Source organism: Varanus komodoensis, unplaced genomic scaffold, assembly GCF_004798865.1.
Source record: "Varanus komodoensis strain SLA01 unplaced genomic scaffold, ASM479886v1 scaffold47, whole genome shotgun sequence".
In the NCBI taxonomy this organism is placed as follows: Eukaryota; Metazoa; Chordata; class Lepidosauria; order Squamata; family Varanidae; genus Varanus; species Varanus komodoensis.
The window spans coordinates 1,864,904-1,878,862 of NW_025336045.1; the positions used below are offsets into that span (position 1 = coordinate 1,864,904).

The following is a 13,959-nucleotide window of genomic DNA, read 5'->3' on the forward strand; positions in this document are numbered from 1 at the left end:
CAGTTAAAAAGAACAAAATATATGACCAACTAAAGAACAAAATTAATACAAAATTATCAACAGAAATTGATTAATTCATTCCAGAAGCTTCCTGAAAAAGCCTGGTTTTGGCAGCTTGCCAAAAAGTGACTAGCAAGGCAGTACCTAAGTTATGAACAGTTACCAGTTATGAACAGCCCATACTTATGAACGAACTACCAAAAAACTCATTCATTTTAAAATTCAAGTTAAAGGTCTACTGCAAGAAATTGTCATCACCATAGACAGAGGTGAAGTGGAAGGGTAGAGAGGGAGGCCTCCAAAACAGGCCAGCCCATCCAGAGAGGGAAATGACTCCAGCATTTCCTTGGTGTGGAGAGGAAGCACTGGTGAGTTGGGCAGGGGATAGAGATACTCAGTTTTTCCACTTTCACACAAGTGCAGTACCCATAACCCTGCAAATGTGATCCGACTTACAGATTCAACATAAAGACAATTTTCTGTTCTCAGGAACAGAGCTTGTTTGGAACTGGGGATTGCCTGTAAATATAGAGGCCTCCTTGGTGAAGGCATCCTGCAACAATCCCTGCAAGGTCCTGTCATTTATACCTGCCCATCTTTTTTCATATGCATGTAAGAAGAGCCATACTAGAACAGAACAATGGTCCATCTGTTCTAGCATTCAGGGCAACTGGCTGCCTGTGAGAAATCTCCAGGTAGGATACCCTCTCATCCATGTTCCCCAGCATCTGCTGAACATAAGTATACTGACCCTGAATGTAGAGGTAGTATATAGCATTATGACTAGTATTGTTTGGTAGCCTTGTCCTACATGTAGTTCTCTAATCCTCTTTTAGTCCCCATGCAAACTGGTGTCTATCGCTCTGTTTGCAATAGTAGATTCCATAGCTGAACTATATGCACATTGTGAAGAGATAACTTCCTTTTACCTGTCCTCCATCTCCCACTAATCAGCTTCCTGGGATGATCTTGAGTTTTCTTCCATGAGAAAGGGAAAAAGTACTTCCCTGTCTATTTTCTCCATACCATGTTCAACTTTGTACACATCTGTTACCCCTTAGTTGCCTTCTTTTGCTAAGCTAAATAGTCCCAGTTGTTCCATTTACATAGGGCATAATTCTTTAAGCTGAGTGAAAGTCAAATGTGTGTTACATTACATGGCAACTTTTCTATAGCATGCTTCATCTTTACATTTAATATTGAAGCACATGTAGAGGAGCAGATGATTTAAATATAGATTTTTATCAAAAATTTAAGTATTTTTCATTTGCTTTGTCAGACTATATACACGGATACTGGTATATGTACATCCTATCCACAGAAAGTAAACAAAAAGTGTAGTGTTTGCGAATGGGTGTAATATGGCTACTTGAACTAGCTTTGCATGATTGGGTGGGGTGGAGTATATGTGTGTGTTGAAATAGATGGATTGAATCAGGCATATACAGAGCAGACCTTTGTAAACTGCATGTCCCTACAAGATGAAGGAAGGCGAAGTCATTTTTGCCATTCACCCCAGTTTCTGTGCCAGTGACAGTCTGCTCTGGAGAGTTGCAGGATAGTCCGTGGCACAGGGTGGAAGGTGGCACTGGGGTTCAAGAAGGAAGGAAGAATTCATAGAGATCATCACTATAGTCCATGGGGGAGCCTCTATTGGAATCCAGTTTCCTTCATGAACAGAATCTCTTCTGTCACAGAAGAGAAAATTGGATCCAACCCAGTGTGCACTGTGAAGGCTCGGAAGCTGACATATACATGGGTGCACATACGTTTAAAAAATGGTGGTAGGGGACTGTTCTAAAAAGAAGTCAGAAAGGAAGAATTTAAATGATGGTTATCAAGAGACAGGCAAAAGGAAGGCCACTTTCTACAAAAGGGAGAAAATCTGCAGGTGGCTTCAATGGCAAGCATTCACAGAATTTGTTAATAGTTTATATTGTTCAATTGTGTTGCATAGGTTACCTTAGAAAGACTTCTAGCTTGAACAGGCTAAAAATATGTGTAAGATTAGATGTTGTTTATGGTAAAGAAAACCTTGGCTTTTCCTACTTCCGGGGTGTTCCAAATTGATTCTAACATGCCTGAATGATCTTGCCCAGTTGCTAAGATAATCTTTGGAGTCCTGTCTGTGGGTGCCACTGTTGCTACAGACAGCTACCATGGAAAGAAACTTCTACATGGCCCCATATCTGTGGGATGCCCTTCACTGTATATATTTAGTCACCTGGCAGCTTCATTGTATATATTTAGTCACCAGGTTAAGACTAAATGTATTTAGGCATTACATTTTTAATCTGACGTGTGATTTAATTTGGCTCCTCAACGTTTTCAGAGTTTGTCATATTTGTAATATTTTAATGTTTCACATTGTATTATTTCTTGTGCTGTTATTTTAGTGCTGGAAACCACCTCAAGGGCTTTTTTTCAGTTAGGCAGTATACAAATAAATAATGTTCCCCTTTGATACTAGCTTTCCATGGGCAGGACAGTCCTATGGCCCCTGGAGAGCATCCCAGAAACCACAGGATTTCTTGAAGCTCCACTCCCAAAGACATAGCCTTTGGGTGGGGACAGCACAATCCAATTCTGCCCTTGTCCCCTGTGGTTCCTGGCAAGAACCACAACACCTGCTAACCAAGATTGCACAAGTGGCATCAGAGGACCTCATGAAAGGTCAAAAGGAGGACGTCCTGGTGGGCTGAGAGGAGATGGGAAAGGCTTAGATATGGAAAAACTTATGGCCTTGCCAGCGTTCCTCTTCTAGACAAATTCAAAGCCTATTTAAAAGGGAAAAATAACCAGATGTGAAGAGCATTTCCATTGCTCCTGCTGCCCTGCCAGCAGCAGTCCAACAGGGCATAGGGGATCCGGAAGCGTCTTGAGATCTGAAACGTCAGATCAGCTAGTGTTAAGACAGTAAGCTAGTAGCCAGTTGAGGGTGTGGGGTACAGAAGCACCACAGGTAAGTTGATGTTAACAACTATTTCATAGCTTCATAGGGAGCCATGATAATAATTCATTGATTAAATGGGGTTGTTTAGCATAAACAACCTGAGTGTTATAAACCTGTAAAACAACATATCCCTCGCTGACCCTGTGTGATCTTTATCAGTGGCTGAATTGGATAAAAGATAATGTAGTCCCTTACTGAGGTGGTTTAGTGAAAACAGTTTTTAAAAGCATACTTCTAGGTGCTTTAATAAGTAAGATTTACTTTCCATTCCGCTTTGTTACAAGCCTTGATTTACTGGTTGTTCCCATGCCCTCTGTTAAGTGGATTCCATGTAAGAATATTTCAGTGGCAAGCATTAATGATCTCTTAATATTTTAATCCCAACTATGAGATGGATGGATTCCATAAAGGAAGCCACAGACTTGAGTTTACAAGAGCTGAGCAGGACAGTTTGGAGGGCACTCATTCCAAGGGTCACAGTAAGTCAGGGATAACATGACAACACATAACAATTTTAATCATTCTGGTAACAATTTGGAAAACAGTGATTGTGTATTTGCATCCACAGAGACATCATATTGGTGACCGTAGCCTATCCTTGTGTAACATGTTTTTGGATGAAATGGCTAAGCAGGCTCGGAACCTTATCACAGATATTTGCACAGAGCAATGTACTCTAAGTGACCAGGTAAGAATTTATTTTCCATCTTGTGTTGCCACTAAAACTAAGTTTCTGTTACTGAAGAATTATGTATTCTTCCTCGGTTTATACTGCTTCAGTAACCTGGCTTTAGACTGTGAACTCCTGAGGGCAGGGTTTTGTCCCCTTGTTCTTTGTAAATTGGCATATGCATAGAAAGCATTATGTAAAGTAATAAAGGAGCACTTTTCTTACTAATGCTGATCTCATCACATTGTCTGGTTTTCCTTAAAGTTCTAAAACAGGTTCTGTTCATGATACTAACCTTAAATGCAGTATCTTCTTTTTAACTAGAATGAATAGTAACTGTGTTGAAACTGCTTCTGAAATTCTAGCAAGTCAGTGTTGATAGGTCTGTATAATTTTGCAAGCATTTAAAATATTCAAAATGGAATGTTTGCTAAACTTTAGAAATGAAAAATGAGACATAAAATTAAAAGTGCAAGCTTTGAAATGATGGTTAGTTTTTCTGAACCATAACTCTGTTTTGAAACTAACTGTTCTTGTTTTGTTTTGAAAAGTTGCTTCCAAAGCATTGTGCCAAAACTATCAGTCAAGCTGTCAATAAAAAGTCAAAAAAACAGATGGGTAAGAAAGGAGAACCGGAAAGAGAAAAACCCGGAGTAGAAAGTATGAGAAAAAACAGGCTAGTGGTGACCAAGTGAGTAATTTTAACAATTGTTAATTTTTAGCTGTGCATATCTTTTTAACCTTTTTATCTTTCATGTATGTTGAATTCAGCTTAACAGACATTTTAGAGTCAATTTAATTGTGGTTGTAGACTTTTTTGTACTTAAGAATTTATGGGAAATAATTTAACAAATAGCACAACAAATATGCTTTCCTATACCTTATCTTTTTACTGCTTTTTCACTGTTGTGTGAGAAAAAGATGTCATGCCCTTAGTTTAGGCAAATGTACTATATCAAGTATGTTGACTTTCAGGCCAGTGGGTTAGATTCAGTCTGCCTGGGTTTCCAATCCAGTCCTCTGCAGTATTTCACATGGTCAAGCTCCTTTCACCTGGGCCTATACTCTTACCCAGACTGCCATTCATTTGTTGATTTTTTTTCCATTCTCTAAATGGTTGGTAATGCCTCCAAATGCTTAGTTATTGGCAGTAAGAGTTTTAAGATAAAACTGGCTGGTATTTGTGGCCTGCATTGTTTCCTTTGGTCCCACCTGAGGAGGACCTCCAGAATACATTTTGGCCCTCAGCTAAAGATTTTCCATCTACCTACAATATATTGTGTTTAAAATTGACCCCAGCAGTTATAGATGGCCTGTAGATACGTGTGTGTGTGTGCACACCCATGTATGTACGTGTATCTATGTACAAATACATAAATATAGGATGTCTGTTCTTATATTTAATGTTTCTTTGTGTTGATTGGATAGGGGTTGTAACATTTCATGGTTGATTATAAAACTTACACATTTGTATGCATTTTTCTCTCTTTAAGTCTGGACAAACTGCACACGGCACTTTCTGAGCTCTGCTTCTCAATCAATTATGTTCCAAACATGATTGTGTGGGAACATACCTTTACCCCAAGGGAGTACTTAACGTCTCATCTGGAAATCCGCTTTACAAAGTAAGATTAATTTGCAAATTTCTATAAATACCTTTAGCTTGGGTGTACATTGCTGCTTCAATGAAACATTAATTAAGATGTCCTATAAAGGATTGGGAAGTAAGCTTTTAAAACCACTCTACTAGTTTAACAGAACTTTGACTTGTAGAACAATGATTTATGTCAATTAATATCCTTCCAGTAATATGTAGGTAGGATAGGCAGGTATCTAGCTATCGATATCCTAGATATTAGCAGAGTCTGGGTTAGTTTAGTTTAGTTTCAATAATGAGGATATAATGGTTGTCAGCTATTTAGGGCAAATGCCATTCTAAATATTTAAGATCTTTGATATGAATAGCAACTGGATTGTTTGGAAATCTTTTGAGACTAAAGAACAAATTTCTAGTAAATATTGTAAAATGCAAAGCTGTTTGGGGCTTTCAAACACTTGTTTTCTCATGAGGATGGCATTAACTTTGGGAGCAACTACGTTAAATGCATTACCTTGGAACATCGCTTAGATCGGCTGGATACTGGCAGCTTATCTTAGATCAGGGGTCTCAAACTCAACTTACCTGGGGGCCGCTGGAAGTAGAGTCTCGGTGAGGCTGGGCCGCATCAAGTATTCCACCACCGCGGTGGTGGTGGGCCGCTCATCCCGCGTCGCTCCCGGGGGCCGGCCTGGGTGCCGCCGGCGCTTTGAAGGCCGCAGGGCCCCTCCCCCATGCCCTGCCCGGGCCGGCAATTGGCCCACGGGCCACGAGTTTGAGACCCTTGTCTTAGATAGACATCATCGTTGCTATGGAGTACCAAAGTTGAGTTACATAAATGTCTACTACTGCTGTGCCAAAACTCCACAGTTGTATGACTTTCAGCAATCTCAAATGACAAAGGCTTAGCATTTCTTTTACGGCCTGGGAAATGCCTAAGTGGCTGCATTCAACTGTCATAGTACTTCAGAATTCTGGCTTAGTGTGAACAAATGAACTTTCTGGCTCACACTACTCAGTTGCTCCTGCCCGGCTTATCCTGCATGTGGGAGCAGCTAAATAAATCAAAGGCCTGCTGTCTATGGTTTATCATGACATGCTGACTAGGAACTCTGGCTTTTCTCTTCCCAGACTAGCTAGAGTCCATAAACCACTGAAATTCTAGTTTGTTTAGGTGGTTCTACTTGTGAAAGAAGCTCAAGGGGGATAATCAAAGCCTCCTGGCTTGATCACAATAACCCCAATAATTCAGGGTTAGTGTGATGTATGAATGTCCACAGTGTGTGTCCTTCTACAGTGTTAAAATAATGCAAGGCCATATCAGGAAGTGCCGCATTGGACACTTGGTTGGTTATATTACCCAAGTGGCACAGAAAGAAGTTGTGCTACAGCAGTTCCTCAGACTTGGAAAAGAAGCTTTGTGCAATCCAAGTTTTAAAAAAGCAATTGTTAACCCCCAAAGGCAGAGATGTTTGGTTCCCAAAGAACGGGCCATTCTGCCATTAAAAATATGGTTGGTTTTATAACCCATATAAACATGTTTTTGCTATTTATAGCTTGAATATTTCTCACTGTGGGTGGGTTGGTTGTTTGTGCCACTTTTATTTTTGTTATGTGACAGTTTCTGATACAGGTCTAAAGGCATGTTTGTGTTAGAGCTTGTAAAATGTAACTATTAAGGTTCTTTCACCATTGAGTCTTATTTGCCAGAACTTAATATGAATGCTCAGTTTTTAAATTTTATTCTCGTCCAATATAACCAAATAATTAATCTTGAGCTGACAGTTCCATTTTTTTTCTCTGCTCTGACTTCCAATCAACATAATACCTGCCCATACATATTGCTTTTACTTGTTAATTTAGTACCAGGGCAGTAAAGTAGTGCATGCAGACTGAAATTGTGTACAGGGAAAATCAGTGACTAGGAGGAGGAGGATGCAGGCCCTGCATATGTGGCAGCTTATAGTATCAGTTTGAAGAGACCCAGCCATTCCCTCTTAATAAGCAAGTAAGAGACTCTTAAATTTCAAAAAAGTGGATAAAAAGATATACTGAAGAATATCATTGTGCAACTATTACTGTTGGCATTTACAATTGGTCACATATTTAAACTTTTTAAAAAATGATAAGCCTTTCTATTATCCTGGGATACAAAATTTGATATCAGATTTTCTGGATTTTTCTCCAAAAATCTTTCTGTACTGAGGGCTCTAGGGAAACATCTTCCCTTTTGATCCAGTTTGCAGTTTTGCTGGCACCCACCTGCATTTTTGTTTGCACATATGCCAAACTGGGTGGTACCAGGAAAGTTCAGGTTTAACATAAGTTGCAGATGATCAACTTGCCCACATGATCAGTCGTTCTAGATGCAAAGATGCCAGCTAGCCATTAACATAATAATAATGTGATATCTGAGTTTAATTTGATGACCAGGTTTTCTGTTCATATGTTTTTACATTGGTATTTGTGAGGAAATAGTGCTATTGGTCCATTTCACTAGAGTGCTAATAACTCTCTTTCTTTTTCAAGGTCAATCGTTGGGATGACTATGTATAATCAAGCAACACAAGAGATTGCAAAACCTTCAGAGTTGTTGACAAGTGTAAGAGCCTACATGACAGTGCTCCAGTCGATAGAGAATTATGTACAGATTGATATCACAAGAGTTTTTAATAATGTTCTTCTTCAGCAAACCCAGCATTTAGATAGTCATGGGGAGCCAACCATTACCAGCTTGTACACAAATTGGTAAGAAATGGAGTTATATTTTAAGTCTCTAACATTTTTCAATTGGTAAGATAAAGCTTTTGAGCAGGAAAAAAAATGGAAGGGTCCATGTTAAGGTAGAAGAGATTGACCAGTTACAACAAGCAGTAAGAATTGTTTCTATGTGCATCTTGGAATTGACTTGCATATATTAGGAGCACTAAAACACATACCACTTGAACACCATATTCCAAAAAACATGTTATTTTTGTTTCATACCAAATATGAAAAATTAAATTGGATATTCAGAGTAAACAGGGAGGACCCTGCAATGCTTAAAACTTGTGAGCTGATGGGATTTTATGTTGATTTTTTCCAGAGTAAAATTCAGTGCCATTTTAACTTATTTAGATTTAATGTGGCTAGGAATGTTCTAGTCTTTTATGAAGATAATTTTGGTTTTGTTAAGGTACCTGGAAACCTTGCTAAGACAAGTCAGCAATGGTCATATAGCCTATTTCCCAGCGATGAAGGCATTTGTAAACCTGCCAACTGAAAATGAACTGACATTCAATGCAGAGGAGTATTCAGACATATCAGGTAAGTTTTCCATAGTTTGACTCAACAGTTGCCTTTACTCTCAAGTGTTTTTCTGCTAGGATCCTTTTCTTAAAGTAATTCCAGATTTCGTCCTGTAGAGTTGTGGGCTGCACACTGGAGAGACAGATTTTAAAAATATAGAGTTGGATCCAGAAATAGACAGGCAGCTCTCATAATGGGGCCTACTTGGAATCTCCCCTTCTCTACATCTCTGAATGCAAATATCAGTCTGATATTCACATAATTACCTCAGCTTGTGCAACACTCTAAGCCTCTTTTCAGAGGCTTGTAAACCTTTTCTGTTTGGACTGGTTTTGCTTGCTACATTTTGGTTTGGCTTAATAACTAAAAAAATCACTAGGGGGAAGAAGGGAGGATCTATTCTCTTACTTTCTTCTAGTCCTTGGAGACCAGTGCAAAAAATCTCACATGCTGCTTCTGACTTCCCCAGTCCCTAGTATGCATTAGGACCCCTCCCTCTGAAGGACTCCAAGGTGGGATAACACAGCAGTTACATGGTTGTAATGAAAGAACGTGACGGAAGGTGATCTGCTGAGCAGGCCACTTGAGTTCTGATGGCTAAACCAGTTAAGGTTTAGAGGAATTTTCTGTATTTCATCCACTTAATAATTATACTGTAATAAAGTTATATTACAAACTGATCTTCAACTTGAACCTTTGAGATAGGGCATAACTTCATTATATGAAACAGAATATTTTAAATGTGTTTTTAATATTTAGGGATTTTTCAAAACTGGTATAGAAATAACTAAGTCCTTTGTATTGTGTTCATTAAGTTACAACAGTGTAATTGGTTTGTGTGAGGATGAATATAATTTTTCTTCCTTAGAAATGAGGGCTCTGTCAGAACTCCTTGGTCCATATGGAATGAAGTTCTTGAGTGAAAGTCTTATGTGGCACATATCATCACAAGTTGCTGAGCTCAAGGTGACTTCCATTTTTCCTCCATGGTTGTTGCTTTCATAATCGAGAGCAGAAATTGCATTATAAAATGAATACAGGAATATGCAGCCTGTCTCCAAAGTACTACTTTAGACTAACTCAAAGATTTGTGCTCATTCAGCAGAATGTGTGCCCAGCTTTGCTTTAAGCAGCGAACACGCATATCTCAAACAGCATTTCAAAAGTATTTTATTGTGCGTCACTGTTTGGGGTTGCTGTTGAGCAGCACGTGTCCAAAAACCCATTTGTTTATTTATAAAATGTGTACTAACTAATTACAATTACTAACGTCTCTGGACCTCTAACAGCATACTTCATTCATCCTTATTTGAATTTACATGAATGTAATCCTGACAGACACATATCTTATTCTACCTCTTTTCCTTACAGTACTGGTGTAATTCTTCAGCCTTTACTTGTTACTGTATCCATCTTTTCCCTTTAAAAAATGAGTAGTGTTTTGGATGTGTCTGCTAAAAGACGGTATCAACAAGCTAGGGAAGCATGTCTAGCTCTAATCAGAAACTAATCCTTTACAGGAACATTATTTTGGACTGAGCAAAAGCTGTTAGCAGCTGCTGCTGCTCCTACTGACACAAACTCATTGAAGCGAAAGGTTCCAATGCCCTTCTCCCCAGGAAGAACAGCAACAGGCCTGTTCCCCCTTCTAGTGCTTCAGCTGCTGACTCTCATGCACAGCAGCAGTGAGCAACTGGAAAGCACACAAAGGGGAAGGCACCGCCAAGGACTCTGTTTCTCTTCCACCAAGGAAGAGCAGAGATCAGAGCAGACTTATCCATCCAGGAGTCCTCCATGCAACCAAGCATGGCCAGTGGTCAGGAATGCCAGGAGCTAAAGAATTAAAACATCTGGAGGGCACTAGGTTAGGGAAGACTGGATTAAATAATCCCAATGAGTTGACAGGAGGGGGTGCAAAAGTGAACTAAAGACTGACAAATCATGGCACACAGTGAATTTTCCCCCCACCAGGCTGTTTTCACTGCATATTGGGCGAAGAAAATTTACTTTACTGTACTCAGTCCACCTATTCTACCTCTTCAGAGTTAATGGCATGACTAGAACAATATGTGCTTTTGTGGAAAAGAAAGCTTTTATTATTGTACCACAAATTTTCTGTTTAGTGTATAGTTGGGTCTTTCCTACTATAACCACATAGTTATTCTAGTCAGAGAGTGGGAACATCTGGGTTTTGTGTGATTTGTTTCCTGCTTGCTACACCAAAATGTCCTAAAGTATGTATGTATTACTACACTCAGTTCTTTGCCTGACCTGAGATTTTGCCTCATCTTAGAAACTTGTGGTAGAAAATGTTGAAGTGCTAACGCAAATGAGGACCAGTTTTGATAAGCCAGATCAGATGGCGGCTCTCTTCAAAAGATTGTCATGTAAGTACTTACAATTTTATTTTTATTTTTTTTATAATAAATTTTTACTAAAATTTTAAACTAACACTAAAAACATCCAGTCATCAAATACATCAGACGTACTGGGTCAGCCCCCCACTCATATTTTTTAACATTCCATACTCATGTTTAAATCCATTTATGATAGCTTAAAAACATATTTAAATCTAAACCAGGTCCCGTTTATCTAGCCAATAATAAAAAGAGTCCCAAGTTTGATAGAAGTAGTACTTACAAATTTATAAATTGAGTCAATTTGTAACCAAGTGCTTTCAGAAGAACAAACAGTAACCAAATGATACACAAATCCACAACACAATGAAACATTTGGGGAAAGCTAACACAATCAACTATAATTGCACAAGACCAATCATAAACCGCTTAAAATACTGATAGGAACAATACCAATACTTTTATTGGTTTTATTACCAATACTTCAGTGATCATAATTGGAATTGAATTAAAATATTCAAAACATTAGACCAATAGAACCTTAAATCTTGGAAAGTAAATACACTCTTCCCCTTTTGCCAAAAAGATAACAACATGAGTGCCAGCATGGTTCTTCATGGTGATTATTACATATCTGTGGAGGAGGGACACTGCAAAGAAGACCATTTCTTCTGTAGCAACTCTCCAAGCTTCCAGTTAAGAGAGCACTCAGGAAAGGGCCTACATTCATTATCAGTATATGGATAGATAAATATGAAAGCACACTCACATCGCATTCATACAAAACAGCAACTCCCAAGTGGACATTTCATTATCAAAATGGTGGCCCCATGCTCTACATGGATTAAAAACCCCCAGTGGCCTGTCCAACCTGCCCAGCCAACAGTGCCCAAGTATATAACCAGCTCTTTAAGGCAAGTTCCCGCAGCTCCCTGGCTGCTTGTAAGAAAAACTTGGAGTGGTTTGGTGATTGAGATGTGTTGACTCACCCAGTCCCTAATGCCTGCTGCTTTATATGACAAACTTGGCAGGACTCGGATATCCTTGTCTCCCCGCACATGCCCCTCCCCCCCATGCATGCGCATGCACTCACGCACAAAAGCCTGAGACCCAAACCTGCACTGAAATGGGAACTGAATGGGCAATGCCCTTTGGCACCGCCCTTTGGGAGTCACCCAAGGATGCAGTCCTGGATGCCAGGTCTTTAAGTAGGCCTCACGAGGTGGAAGACCCATCTCCTCCACTCTGCAGGGGTCTGCATGACACACCCTCCCCCCAGTGGCATGGGGGTGGTCCACAATTTGTTGTTATATTTTTAAATGTCAGAATTAATTCGGGTTCATGGGCACCTTCAATTTTTTTCCAGCTGTGGACAGTGTTTTGAAGAGGATGACCATTATTGGTGTTATCCTGTCTTTCCGATCACTGGCACAAGAAGCACTCAGAGATGTAAGTACTACATTGCAGTTAGAGTTTTTCTGTTAATACTTTACATGCATATCAAGAATCAAGCCTTCTGTTCTATATAATGATGCTTAAAAATGAAGATATATCACAGCTGTTTTGGTTTATATGCTATATATCAAACAGTTACTCTGCATTTTTCTGTTCTTTCTGCAAAGTTGTTGTTTTGTGGTCCTTAAATTAGTTGGCATGCATAAATTGAGTATTGGACAGGGTGAGTAAACCCTGTGATGTCATAACATGGTGTCCAAGGAGATATATAGATATATATCTATATACTGCTCTGCATGACTGTGGTGCACCCACAGCTGCATCCGGTTCTGGGCTCCACATTATAGGAGAGACATAGTTAGGTTAGAATCCGTTCAGCGCAGGGTCACAAGAATGGTAGGGTTGGGAGGGAGGAGAGATTGAGGGAACTGGTTCTTTTCAGCCTGGAGAAGAGGAGACTCTGAGGGGCTCTTTAAGTGACTTTATAGGTATGTGAGGAAATGTCATGCGGAAGAGGGCCATGACCTTCTCTGCAGTGGAGGGGCAGGATGCGTTCAAATGGGGCAAAGCTCAAGGAACCAGGCTTTGAGTTGGATCTCAGGAAGTACTTCCTGATGGTTAGGACCTGTAGGATATGAAATGAACTTCCAAGGGAGGTGGTTGTGGCCCCATCAGTGAGGGTGTTCAAGGAAAGATTCGAGCTGGCTGGAGCCAGGGGTCAGACTAGATGGCCCACGAGGCCTGTTCTGACTTGCTTTGTTTCCAATTGAAGACAATTTTTTATATGTTCCTTTGTCTTAGGTGTTATCCTATCACATTCCTTTCCTTGTAAGTTCAATCGAGGACTTTAAGGATCACATTCCAAGAGAGACTGACATGAAGGTAATAAATTATGAGACTATTGGAATATTTAGTTCCAACTAAAAATACATATTGGACCAAACATATGTGGGTTTGGGCTGCCTACTTTAGCTAGATATGGCACTCATATATGTTCCTGAAAAACTCATTAAATGCTGTAAAATTAATATAGTAAGTTTCTATGGCAAATTATGATCACAGTATCTCTCTTGCAAAATGTGGAGAACCACTAGTTTATGCTTGGAGTGTGTCATAAAATAAATGGCATACAGTATTTGAAACGGCAAATTTCATTCAAAGAGGGATTCTTTGTGGTCTTTGTGCATCACACATACAGGCTTTTGCACCTTCTATAGCTATGCATTCATTTTGGGCAGAAGCCCCTCCCCTTCCTGTTTCCAGGAATCATGGGGAGGTGTTCCCATCCATCCCCTCAGTTCCTTTTTGACCATCATTGCACTTAGACTAGGAATCACTTCTATCTCCCTTTACTAATTATTAGCATCATATTTCATGCTCTCCTTCCCGTTCCTTCACAACCTCTCCTCTACATCCTTCCTGTTCTTTTTGCTCTCTTCTCTAAAACAAAAAAAACTTCTCCACAAATGAATTTTTAACTCTTTTTCCTATCAACTCTTCCTTGCTCCCTCAAGTTGCCATTTTTTCTTCTCTCCTTTTCTCTCCTCCTGTCCGCCATTCCCACCTACACAATGGCAGCCTTTCACAGCTGCACCAAGTGTGGCAGTAAAATACCCCATCAGATGGGCATTCCCTATGT

General features: G+C 39.6%; 1 protein-coding gene across 3 annotated transcripts in view; it reads left to right on the plus strand.

Annotated features, from left to right (window-relative positions):
* Positions 1-13,959, plus strand: part of NCKAP1 (NCK associated protein 1) — a 74,454-nt gene that overhangs the window by 51,044 nt on the left and 9,451 nt on the right. For all 3 annotated transcript variants that reach the window (XM_044445108.1, XM_044445109.1, XM_044445110.1), the window contains exons 18-26: positions 3,522-3,641; positions 4,175-4,314; positions 5,117-5,248; positions 7,750-7,968; positions 8,396-8,526; positions 9,377-9,474; positions 10,802-10,895; positions 12,232-12,314; positions 13,122-13,202. In XM_044445108.1, the coding sequence (XP_044301043.1) occupies positions 3,522-3,641; positions 4,175-4,314; positions 5,117-5,248; positions 7,750-7,968; positions 8,396-8,526; positions 9,377-9,474; positions 10,802-10,895; positions 12,232-12,314; positions 13,122-13,202 (1,098 nt within the window). The remainder of the gene's footprint in view (positions 1-3,521; positions 3,642-4,174; positions 4,315-5,116; positions 5,249-7,749; positions 7,969-8,395; positions 8,527-9,376; positions 9,475-10,801; positions 10,896-12,231; positions 12,315-13,121; positions 13,203-13,959) is intronic.